The sequence below is a fragment of the Epinephelus fuscoguttatus genome, linkage group LG2 (assembly GCF_011397635.1).
Source record: "Epinephelus fuscoguttatus linkage group LG2, E.fuscoguttatus.final_Chr_v1".
Lineage (NCBI taxonomy): Eukaryota > Metazoa > Chordata > Actinopteri > Perciformes > Serranidae > Epinephelus > Epinephelus fuscoguttatus.
The window spans coordinates 11228422-11241796 of NC_064753.1; the positions used below are offsets into that span (position 1 = coordinate 11228422).

At 41.7% G+C, this 13375-nt stretch overlaps 1 protein-coding gene across 1 annotated transcript in view; it reads right to left on the bottom strand.

The window, feature by feature from the left end:
- adamts18 (ADAM metallopeptidase with thrombospondin type 1 motif, 18) overlaps positions 1–13375 on the bottom strand; it is an 80343-nt gene that overhangs the window by 42039 nt on the left and 24929 nt on the right. The window contains exons 8-12 of the mRNA XM_049592795.1: positions 12716–12821; positions 11430–11567; positions 11171–11324; positions 8945–9040; positions 6724–6872 (exon numbers count right to left, since the gene is read on the bottom strand). Of these exons, the coding sequence (XP_049448752.1) occupies positions 6724–6872; positions 8945–9040; positions 11171–11324; positions 11430–11567; positions 12716–12821 (643 nt within the window). The remainder of the gene's footprint in view (positions 1–6723; positions 6873–8944; positions 9041–11170; positions 11325–11429; positions 11568–12715; positions 12822–13375) is intronic.

Sequence of the window (13375 nt, forward strand, 5' to 3'; positions counted from 1 at the left end):
CTGATCAGAAGCGAGCATAGACGAGGGACAGTTAACTTAAGAAAGTTGAATGCACTTCATGGATTATGGACAGTCTGACCCTGAGTTTCACAACACTGTTGGGGCCATAATTATAAGCTTCCTAGAACAAAGAGTTGCTTCTAGTGACAAAATTCAAAGAAATTCTCAGAATTATGATGTTTTTTTTAAGAAATTCCCTTTACAGGCAAGACTAGATCCTTGTGAAGATAATTCGCAAAGCATCTCAGACCTTGAAAGAACTCGTAAGGTTAGGCTTTAGAGTTTTTTAAGCAGAGTAGAAAAATGGCAGAAAGACGAAGCCGTAGGAGAAATATTTTCCAAAAGTTGAATGACAATGCGTTAATGATTATGACTATGGGTTAGATCCTACAGGGATAATGTTTGCGGTCGATGTGCTCACATCTTTCACCCAACACTTTAATGCTATAACGCCAGAAATGAAAGTGATTAGGACAGGACTGGAAAAATGCAATAGTGCAGCGGTGATGACTTGTGCCTTTCACAGCCTTCCATTATCAGAGTGATCATACAAACAACACAGTACTTTCACTACACTCACAAGTCAGTCTTTAGACGCTTTGCTTAACCAAAGACTGATGTCTTTCTCCCTGATTTTGTGTTTAGATGGGCGGATACAATTTCAGAGTTTAAAAAAACTCCCTATGTTGCAGAACCAATAGTAAATCCGCAGGGCGGTCCTTCAGTGGCTCGCTGAACTCTTGTGCTCGTAAACATAGTCCGACTGCATTAAAAGTTTTAAACAAAGTCGCTGTAAGTCCTTCATTTCCACAATCTTGTGGACTGAGCAAATGGACTTAAATCTCTCGGCATCCATTTTCAAGCTCTCTGTGTTTGTTTCCTTGCAGACGAGAAAAGGGGGAGCGCACATTTCCGGGAGGGCGTGTCCTTTTAAAAAATGCAAGAGGCGTTGCTTTGTTGCCGGCCATTTTCTCTGGTGTGTTAAACACACTTTAGAAAGCAGTGTCCCCAGACTATAAGAAGGCGGAGATCTCTGATTGTCTGGTGGTGAGACTATACTTTCAGTCTTATATTGTGATGCAGTTCATTTTATTTCCACTGGGTGTCCACACCTTGCAGGCTCAACCAATCCCACCTTTTAAAATAATGCATCATATCTGGCAACAAGGTCAACCACACCTTCTCACTAAACCCACTGTCACACATGCACTGCAAACCTGAACTTACATAGACATGTAGGAGCTTTATGCGTGTGAGAATCAGGACAATAAATGGACTTTACCCTCCCAGCACCCCTATACAGTCTGCGTGTTCGATCGAGCCCATGTGTGAATAGAGCAGGTAATTGTCCCCAGAATTAACAGCAAGCAAGTAGGTGTTTTGATGACGTTCTAACCATTCGTCTCGCACAGAACGGAAGAAAACAGACGTCCAAGGGTCATTCATTTACACAAAGGCAGCAACAAAAATATCTTACTGGAGACATTACAAGATTCAGGAACTTCTGTCGGTAAGAGCCAAATCCAAAATCATCAGACAAACTCAAGGAATGGCCAGAGACTGTTGTTTGTTGACCAAATTAAGAACCAGCTATGTGATTACGTGTAATCCATATCACTGCACACTTTTCCCAAGCACCACCCCTTAACTTAACCAAACAGATACAGGGTATTTCCAGTAGGTGAGAACACTTATGACACGGACAATCTCCTGTTGTGTGCTGTATGTGTAAAAGGGAAGCTCCGGGCCTGATTCTGCAAACACTGTCCAGTGGTAGTACAAGAAAACAGCCTGTGGTAAAAGTCTCAGTCCCTTTCTTGCTTGGAGTTGCTCTGAGAATTTTCTGAAATCACACCTTGGCTAGGACTACTTCCTTTTTTAGACTAATATGAATACATACTAGAATATGTATTCGTGAATATGGCCCCTGGTTTCTCTTCCAAAGTTCTTCTTAGTCTTCTCCACTGCTCTTCTCTCCCTGGATCCTCCAGTATCATTGCAACTGTAAATCTACTCCTAACAAAAAGACAGAAACCAGATATGACAAGTTTTCAGTTTGGGTTTCAGTCATTCCTTTCCTGTCTCTACACCCCAACTCCAACACAGCCCTCAGGACCCTTAAGTATGCTTAAATGTCGTAGGAGTCTGCTAAATCTGTTCGGCGACAGAAGCTGGGAGTAAACTCCTGTAGGTCAGAGGTCTAGTCTTGTCTTCTTCTTGAGTCACCTGCTCTCCCCCTGTTTCTCTCACAGCTTCCTACATAGATCCACATTCTGCTGCTCTGCTATGGGCCTAACCCCTGCAAAACTCCTTTACAAGTCTACAAGGAGACATCACACCATCGCCCCCTCATAGTACACCCCTTACTCCCTTTAAATCGAGTGTGTGACAAAATGTGCTCCCTACAAAATCAGGTCAAGATCGTGAACCTAATCTCCTTGTTGGTGAGGATTAGGTTGACTGTGTTTGATCTGGCAGGTGGTCTACAGGGAATGGAGGAGTGCGGAGCGAAGTGAAGGGGGGGGCAAGGAGAAGATTCATTTTCCGTCTCGAAGAAACTCCTCGATGGGATGGCTTTAATCGGCTGATCCAATAGAACTCTTTTACAAGACTCAGCAGAAGATACATGCTGGCCTCATTAAATGGATGAGTTTGTGCAAAATCAAATGAATGATTTTAAAGACTTCTCCCGCTGAGTGAGGATGTTATAGTAGGGCAGAGGTAAAATGTACAAGAAGCTGCCATACCTGTGTGGTCAACTTCCAAATAATGAAGGGGTTTATTAGATTTCACCTAAAATTGAAGATATGGATTCCCATACATGCCTTTAATGCATGTATCTACACATCCTGCAAGTCTGCTTAAAAAGTGTTAGTGATTTTTGAAGAGGAGAGCCCAGACTGTCCAGACAGTTCAGTTTGGGGGTGAAGATGACATTAGAGACAAGCAGTCAGATTCAGGCTAATCCTTCTTGTTCTGCTCAGATTAAGAGCAGAGGGGCCCTGCCAAAATAATCGCAGATTACTGGGGACAAACACACTCTGAGTCAGGGGCTAAAACGTGACTCAGGGGTACATGCTGCAGCTGGGATATGGTCTGAGTGTGTTTCGGTGGCTGGATTGTATTGGTGGAGATGTGTGTTGTGGTAGGACTGAGGATGGTAACAGACGGGAAGATATATCATATTAAGACATAAACCAGCCTAATGTTATTGTCTTCGCACAAGAGTTCTAAGGGATCTGACAAGTAATACAAATGGTATCATGACTTGGGTTTGATGTTTATCCTTCCCCATCTTTCCATCCCCTCTCTGTTCCACTGACCCCTTAACTCACCATTTAGCAGCATCAACCCATTTTTTCAGCAGCTGCTGCTACAAAGCACTCTTTAGTGCCACAGGAATGATAAATGAACTTGACAGCTAACCTGGTTTAAAGAGCTCTGTGGCCCTTTTTGGTCTGCCAGTTCTGGTGTATAATGTGTATCATATGAGGGCCGGTCTGCCTCTGAAACCTTTTGGTCTTTGATCCCTTGCGAGGATTAAGAGACGAGTCGGCTGTGACGGACGGAATAGCCACATCAGTGTCTGCCCGGCTGTTAAGTATGCAGTGATGAAGCCGGTGGAGTAAAGAGGACAATAAACTGAGTATCTGGACAGACACTTTAATAGAGTGGATATGATTAAATAAAAAAAGAAAACGTAAAAACCTGAAAGGCTACATTTTCTCAAGAAAATGTATATGCTTTAAACAGTAATAACTGAAATAAGTTAGAGTTGTCGCGGAAGTCCATACACAATTACTGAAAGATGTTGAAATGGCAGTTGAAATTCATTTGCTAAAAGAAGTTGAAAGTTCATTTTAAGTGTCAGTATGAATGAAGTTGAAAAGCCAATAAAAATGAGATCAACGGAAGTATAACTTGGGGTGAAAGGGCTGTGAGGAAGTGAAGATTCAAATGGAAATAAAGCAGTGAAAGTTTGAGAAAAGCGAGAAGTTGAAAGTGTAGGTGAAGTCAATGTCCCAAAGGAAATTAGTGCTAGTTCAACTGTATAAACTGAAGGATGAGGGTTGGAAGGTTTTGGGGGTGGATAGCCAGGAATCAGCATTTGGCTGCTGAAACTGAAAATATGGTTCCCATTTTTAATTCACCTTATATTTTGAGCAATATTTTGAGCTTTTGAGTAAACAATTTTTTTTGTCAGTTTAATAAATCTGCACATTTGTATGTGATATTGACTGGTTAGTCAAACTTTTCCCCACACAGTCAAACAACTTTGTTTGCTTTGGCATGAAAATAGATGCCTGTGTGCACACAAGTGAGGGCACCAACACATGTCTAGAAATGTCTGCATTTGGTTCTGACTGTAACAGCAACCAAAGGCAAAAGATTGGTTGTCAATTTCTCAAAATGGTTGCTTATGGCAACTTGGGTTGGAAACTGAACTCGGTACTTTTAAAGATACCAACCAAATTACATCAGTACTACTGAGCACTGATCTACATTAAATCCATTGGTGCCAAATGACGGTACCTAAAAGCGCATCTGAGTGAAACTGTCAGTTGAAGTGAAAGCCCTGAAAGTGGTTAAACTGCAAACTTTAGAGCAAGAGATGAAAGACATGTCCGAATATGTGTGACCACTGAAAGCAGTGAAATTGCCAGGTGGAAACTAAGTAAGAAGTGAAAGCAGTGAGTCTGTCAGTTGATATTTAAGCACTGAAACTAGCTGAAGTGTGAATTGCAGAGTAAGACATTGTGAGACCACTGAAAGCAGTTGAAATGTCATTATGAAGTTAGATATAAATGCAGCTGAAGTCTCTAATTTCTTAAATAGCATTATATTCTTCAGATGTCCTTGTTATTTAGTCCTACGGTAACTCAGTGTAGGCACCCATATATGTGACTGACAACCATGGAGGTTGTGTAAAAGCCGATGTTAGATGAAAAGATGATGGTATGAAGTCATTCTGATATTCAAGTCGCATATGCAGACTCTACTTGGCTCAAAGGCAGTGTACAGGGGCAGCTGTAATTAAGAGAGCAACTGTGTCCCCTGTATCCTTGTCATCTCACCTGCATTTAAACACACAGAAATGCACGAGTCTGTGTGCAGACATGTAGGATTGGATGTGACATGTCACTATGATCTAACCTGCTATGACTAATTCCTAAATGATGGCAATCATTAACAGTACAACCCGAACAGCAGATTGTCTGTGATGAAGTCTGAGATCTGTCCACCAATCAAGGTGGTGGTAGCCTTGGATGTTAGCCATTAGTCAGGATTCTTATTATTGTGGTATGAGTTTCTGGTTATACTGTATGTGAGGATGTGTGTGCTCATGCATGAATTTGAGTTGTGCATATGTGGCAACACTGTTTCCTTCAACAGTTGCAGAGCCACAGGTTGATCCATTAGGATACTACTGAGTGAGACATTCAGTGTTTGGCTTCAAACAGCATGAACTCTGCTCAACATTAGCTGGACAGACATCTCACTAGATCTCCAAATCAATTCCTCCTCATTTTTTAAAAATATTAAATATCAGGAGTGCTTAAAATCCTCTTGACAGCTGGCTAGGAACGCAACTAGGAAAAACATTAGAGGTGCTGTCTAAGAATTTGTGTTGACTCTGTTTCTTGGTGATTGGCCATGGATCCCACAGGCGAAAATAAAAACAAAGTTAATTGGTTCCACCATGCCCATCATGACTGTTCCTGAGTTACAGTATGGAGGAAATTGCTAGTATAAACACAAGTTCTTCAAGGAGAATACTTTAAACCCTTAACAACAACAAAACGTGCTCAAACATTGCATATAATTGCAACATAATGTCAGTGTTGAACACGACCTCTGTAAGACTGACTTTGGTTCATGGATTACGCATTCTACAGTACAGGCAGGCGAGGGGCTGAAATTGCATGAATGATCAGTAAATTAATCCTTTCTCTAAATATCCCATTGCAGACATCCTGCTTGTCCTGTGTTACATTTAAAGGGCCAGTGTTGTGGGGGCTTGCTAACTAACTGCAGGCTGAGACAATCAATTAGCTGATCGCACCATTGTGACACAACAACAATAAATCTATTGTATGAAAGTGAAATAAACACTCAAGAACATGTAATAAATCTCCCGAGTGTTCAGGGGAATAACAATAAGGGACTGTACATCTCTTATGAAACACAACATTAAAACTAAGGATCTCTCACGTGCCTGTAATGACATGCACAGAGCCCTGTGCTAACACAGAGATATGCACTGTGGGATCTGGGTCTGCAGAATTATGTTTGTGTGAGTGAGCGGCAATGGGGGACGTTTGCTGACTGTCTTGGCAGCTTTCAGAGAAAAGAGCATGCTATTAGAAGGTTTTCCTCGTCTGGAGCACGGGGAGAGATTGTCTGTCTGTCTGGACTGTCAGCCTGACTGATGAGAGCCGTTATCAGGCGCATGTGTATGTGTGTGTGCGTGTAGAGTATGTGTGTGCTTGTCTGTGCTGACAGCTACCTGGCAGGCAGCGCTTTCAGGTGTTCAGAAAGGAAGGATTTTGGGACACGAGGCTTTCAAGAATTGCTTTCTGGCCCAAACTGCAACTCAGATTTTCATAGTAGAGGCAGCCGCATGACAACATGAATCATTTTGTCATCTGTTTGGCTAGTTAATAACATTAAAAAGGAGGTGATGAATTTGAAGATTATGTGAGTGTGTGCAAGTGTGTATACCTCGGGCTGTTGCAGGAGCGCTCCCTGTACATGACACCTCCTCCGCAGGTTCTCGAGCAGTCAGACCACTGTGACCAGGCTGACCACTGACCATGGACCGCCCTAGGACCGTGCTCCCCGTATTTTACACACTGACCCCTTCGACACCACTGGAGGAAACAAAGAGAGGAGGATATTAATGAGGAACAAAAGACACAGAAATAGCTTTCTTATCAGAACTTGAGCATTGGCCTGGGCTTCTTGCCTGAGTTTCCTGGTTTGGAGAAATGCCCAGCACCACACCTGGACACCCACACTCTCAATCTACAGCCAAAACACACACGCGCAAACACACACATACTCATACACGTGCACCACACCTGGGCCGATCCGAGCCAAACCCTGCACTCACACACATCACCACCTCTCTCTCTTTCTAAATATCATCTTTCGATATGTGAGGAGGTATGGCCGTTCTGTGTCCAGCTGGAAGGAGCAAAAATGCTTCTGCAGGTACATGCATGTGTGAGCAGCAGGAATGAATACAGAACTAAGTTTTGATTGATATTAGTAATTGACTTTTAATAAATTCCAAATAAAAGAATCCAGTTTGAGCTGTCTCCTCTGCCTTTATAAGCAAGGATTTACATTGGCTCAGGAAACTGAGAGTGCTTTAACTAAAAGGAAGATTATGATTTATGACACTTGTCTCTTATATCAATAGGGTATTATTTCTATGAGTTATCACAAGATTTTACTCACTAAAGTAATTACCATCATGAGGGAACACCATCGCACCACAACAACAAAGTCTGATTTATCTAAACCACCTGAAATGTCAGTAAAAATCTGTCATTACACTTACAGTTACAACAAACACATTACATCGAAGTTGAATTAGGAAGTGTGTCCATAAACTGTGATTTAAAAAGACAGTTTGGTAGTGAATTTAGGGTTTTCCCTCATTTAAATAAGTATGCAATATGTTTTGCATTTGGGGAAATAAGATTATACTCTGCCTTGCCAAGAGTTAGATGAGAAGATTGATACCACTCTAGAGTGGTATCAATCTTCTCATCTAACTTTCTGCAAGTAGGCATTTTTACCAAATGTTAAACTTTTCCTTTAAAACTTTCTTGCTCATCTGATTTCAGTTTAGGGATATCACACAATTCTCACATCTCAGCAAATAACTTAGTAAGTGCAATATTATCATTAGCAACAGGCAGTTGGTGGTAAAAGTCCTAATGAGTAATGGAACTTGTTAGTTTTGTAATCCAAGTCATCAGTTTATAGGTTACTTTTTCAAAAATACAACCTTTTACTTTTAAAATATGACCATTTTGCCATGTTTTTTGTTGCCATTAATTGGATGATTGTTGAAACATGATGTACTGTAGCTGCCTCCAAAGAATGAGCGAGACCGCTGCTCAGCAGGCAGCTGTTCAGCAGTCAGCTGAGAGGCAGACGGAGACAATGGGGAGAGACCGCAGGGATAAACAGCATGTACATGAAGCACATTTTCACATCTGACTTGGTGAATTAAGGGTTTATTTCAACCAAACCAGAGTTGGTGACTGCTGGAACAGTGGAGAGACTAAGTTTGAATGAGGTGTTTTACAATGAGTTCACAAGGCAATTAAGCTAGTCTCAGTTTGGTGAAAGGGAGAACCTTGGATTGGTTTACAGTTGTTTTGTTCTGTTTTATAAGGGAAAACTTTCCTTTCGTGAGCTTCTTTTGTTTATTTATTAGATACACACAGTGCAGTGAGCTCACTACTCGACCATCTCCCAGATGAAACTAGGAGGTAATGAAAAGATACTCTCACAAGTTACATCTCTTAGAAGGTAACGCTGTAATGTATAAAGTTAATTTTTGATGGCAGTTATCTTATAATATAACAAGTTGTTCCAAAATGTAACATAATTGTTTGAATTCTTTGATTATGTCAACATTGCATTTACATTTATTGATGACTAAACTATGGATGCACCGATTCATTGGCCGAACATCAGTATGAGCTGATTCCAACACTGTGAATAGGAATGATAGCCTGTTATACGCAAAACATAATTATATTATGCATCCAAATGAGACACTGTCAGGCACATGCTTGTCCCTTTATCACTTTTAGAAATGTATGCATGGTGTCTAATTAGTAAAGTGAATAAAATTTTCAGGCAACAGAATGAGTGACTGGCTGCTGCGATTCTTCACAGGAACAAGAAATCATTTCCTCACCATGTCAGGACCACAGCTGGTGCCTTCTGCAGCAGGCATGAACTTGGTCTCGCATCGGTGCCCTGTGCGATGACACCACAGCGACTTGCAGATGTCCTGTCAAATAAGTCAAACACACACATACACACACAGGATGAGATGTCTGTCAGACATGGTCTTTTTTTTTACCATCATCGGTTTTCTTATGACCGCAGACTGATGGCCTTTTGGCATCGTGTTCCTCCCCTCTCCCCTCTCTCCTCTCCCTTGACCCAACAGCACCTGCTTCCTGCCAGGACCACCATCACGCTGGTCAATAAGCCCCCACCACCCTGATAACCGGGGATAAGCTTCTCCACAAAGCCATGGTGTCAAATCTAATCACTGTACTTCTTTAATGAAACGGGATATAATTGTATGTGTCATCTGACCCAACAATACAGAGACAGAGCGAGCGAGTGAGCACAGAGGGAGAGCTGGGGTCGAAAGACAGGCGGCAGAGTCTGGCAACCCGCCCAACAGCAACTGGCAACGAGAGAGAAACCAGAAAGGAGGGAGAGTAGGAGTAGCAGAGACTGCTCAAGTGTGTATGTGCATCGGTGTTTGTGTGTGTGGCAATGACTTAGGCTACCTTTGGTTACACATTTCAGACTAAAGACCAGTTAATTGAGGACGGCTTGTCCAATTGGGGACAAAAGCTGTGTCCCCAGTTGGAAAAAAGCTCATTTTTGAGTCAGTGGTAAAGGTTAGGCTTAGATTAGGGTTAGGGATGGGTGAGGGTTAGGAAAGTAGTGGTTAGTGTTAGGGGTTAGACTCCAGGAAATGAATGTAAGTCTATGAAATTTCCCCAAAAGTGACCAAAGTAAATGTGTGTGTGTGTGTGTGCATGTGTGCATGTGTGTGTGTGTGTGTGTGTGTGTGTGTGTGTGTCATTACGTGTGTGTGCATGTGTGTGTATGTGTGTTTAAGTCTTTTCCCCCATTCTCTGATGCCAAGCAGGTGGTTGACAGCCATACCGGCATGCTAAAATTATTTTACATGATCCCATCGGGGACAAAAAAAAAGTGTGAAAGGCAGCCCTAAATCCACTGTTAATCAGTGTATAGGTTAATTCACCACCCACCGACTTGCACACAGGTCTAAGAAATGCAGATGTAGTATTTGATCTTCTGTTAGGGAAACATAGCCCGGATTTAGAGAAGTGGTGAATAGCCAAGGCGATGTCACGTGGGCTAATCCGACATATATACCATTTGGCAAAGTCGATTTCCCAGCAATTACAGCCCTGGAGAGGATACCCCGTAGTATTTTAAACAGCATTTACATGTGAATCAAAATCTCTGAATGCATCCATTATAAAGGCTTATACCAAGACCACAAGGCTTTGTGAAGGGGGGCAAGGCTGGGGATTCCCATTCAGTTTATGGAATGCATTTAGGAATGTTGGGGTCTATGTAAAACCACGACTATTCAGCTTCGATAGATTTGGTTCTTTGTAACTGCAATACACAAGGTTAGTTTAATGATCTATTGTAGGACTGATCCTTTCTCCTTTCCTTACTCTTCCTGCTTTAGTGTATAATGTATTTTCTGGTTTGTACAACATGCTGCAATTTTAGTCAGAACTTTATCAAAAAAAGAAACTTACAGATACTGTCAAGAGAACACCCCAGTTAAACACAGATATATCATCGCCTTTTAAGTTGGTATGATTGATTGATTGTTAGCAAACAGTTGCAATTCGGCACATCCAGCAGATATAAAACAACACTAGGACTCTGACTTGGAAGTTGGAGTATTTCTGACCACCTGATAAATGTATGTCCAATATTTTTGCTCCTTTTATCTCTGTTTTGTTCTTCGCCAACTCCTGAGGGAAATATCTGGCTCTTTAGCTGCTAAACGCCCCACTTCATTCACCAGCTAGTCACTATTTCTGTCTCTGTCGTTTGGTGCTGGGGAAGCAGAATATAGTGGATATTTTTTAGCATTTTTGCCAAAAACAACACTGAGAGCAGTGAGAGTGAACCAAAAAAATGCGGCCACTAAAACTAAACAATGTGCTTAAAGATGCTAGAGAGCTGCATCGAGCTTAAGAGTTCTACTGGGGCAGATGATAATTATCTGTGGGTTTGTCAAGAGTGAACCTTGTCACATATATTTAGTCATGTAGCCTAATCCACTGTAAATATAAAAAATGTTTCATTGTTTAACCCATGATAAAAATTTATAAAATGAATATCTCACCTTGACAAAATCAAGGCTGCAAAGTTTGGCCTTGGAGCCAAACTGCCACTTGCACTGTGTGTCTGCATCATACAGCTGCCCAGGAAGCTGTTCAGGATACTTGTACTGACCGATCTGCTTGGGCTCGTCAATCAGACAGGATGCCTGGGCTGTTCTGGTGAGCACAACAAACCACCTATGTCAGTCAAAAAGCGAGCAACGACAACTGACTGGCAAATGTGACAGTGTTGGTGCACTTGCACAAGGCATCTAGGCCTACCCAAGGAAGCGGCTGAGGTACTGTCGACTGCAGGTGGACCAGAAGAAGACCCCGTTGTTTCCAGCCAGAGTGGGAGACATAATGTTGCCTTCTGTCTTGCGACATGGATTCCCCTCACCATCATGGATCATCCCAAAACTAGAAAGAAATGAAAATAAACAAGTGACTTTAAAGTTTAAAGTTTCTGTGGTTTGTTGAGGTAAGCCGGCCTAGTCACACGTGCATGTTAGTCCACGCGTATCCCACTGGCTAGCTCAGCGTAGCAACTTTGCACTGCACTCATCCAGCAGTTACAACTGATACTGGGACAGCTTCATCATGGAAGCATAGCGCCCAACCTCGGGTGCCTCTCTGGTTAACACCATTAGCTCTGTCAACACTGCTGCCGTTGATTAACACTGATTATGGAGTTAGCACCATTGGCTACGAACCACCAGCTCAGCTACCTCCTAATTGAAAACCATGTTCAGACAACTCTTCAGTCTTAAGTTCACATAGAACACCTTTAAGAAAAAGAAAATGACAATTGTCCTTGTGATGATCAAACTGATGTCATTGTTTACCCACCATTTTCATGCAACACTATAAAATCATGAAACTACAGCTTGTTGGAGTTATCAGAAAATCAATATGCTTGCTAATGTGCGTAGCTAAGATTTCTTCTTTACTTATTCATTGCTGCACCATGTGTTTAGTAATTACTTTTTTCTTGAATTTGTCAATGATTAACAGTATTAGCTCTTGAGTCAAGTTGTTTCTGGGCATGCCTTCTATGGAGCTGGCAAAATTCATTAGGGTATTGCGGCTAATAAATATTCTGACATATTATCACCTGGGTGAAGTAAAAACAACACGTTGTCCCTATGTTGTGTTGAGAGCATGCCAGACAGACAGAAGAGTTTAACCACAACATGAAATCAAAAAAATATCAAAAATAAAGGTCCTCCTATCTCATAGGAAACGTATAAACACAAACACAGGGCCATGTGGCCTGAGGCAGTTTCCATTATTCTCTCATAAAGTGTCACGGGTTGGATGAGGTAGTGCTCTAACGTAATGCTCTCATTTCAGAGTATATTTGTTTCTTTAAATCAGACCACATTTATTTCATTAAATATAGATTCATTACATCCACTCACAACACAGAGCCAATATAGTGACTGGGTCTAAAGTAACACTCCAGTCTGACATGGTTTCATCTCTTTAAGTCTGTGTGGTCTATTGTGGAGTTCAGAAACTGTGTGACTTGTAAAGCTTGCTGTGATGCAGTTTTTGTTAAAACATACTTGTGTCCAGACTCGTGAGCAATGGTGAAGGCCAAGCCCAGTCCTGTATCCTCATTGATGGTACAACTCCTGTACTTGCTGCACATTCCACTAATGGGGGCAAAACCTGCAGAGGGAAAGAGAAAAAAGACAAATAAGGTAAGGTAAGGTAAGGTAGGGTATGGTAAGGCAAGGCGAGGCAGTGAGGTAAGGTAAGGATAATAAAATAATAATAAAACCTCATGTCTGTAACATAAAATCATTTTCTCTGTCTCTGTGGTGTAACTGATCACATTCTTTCCGTTGAAACCTGACAAATTTGGCAGGCAGCAACTGTCTGTCATATTTGCATATTGCGCACATGTATGCTTGCATAAAAGGGGATTTCACACCAGCTGCAAAGAGCAATCTCACAAGCCCTGGACAACTTTACTTAAGTTTGTTCCTAGACTTTGAAAGCCAATCAGTTTAGAGGAGGACAACTGCTGATGGCAGACCGACAGCATTAGGAAAAAGATTTACTGAACAAGCTGATGAAAATATCCTGTGGTTACTGTTTTTTCTCACTGTCTTTTTTGGCAGCAGTTTCTCCCAATGGACCCAAAAATATAAGAACATGTACAGTAGAAACATCAATATGTGGCTGATGAATGAGCCTGTGAGCCTGGAAGAACATACATA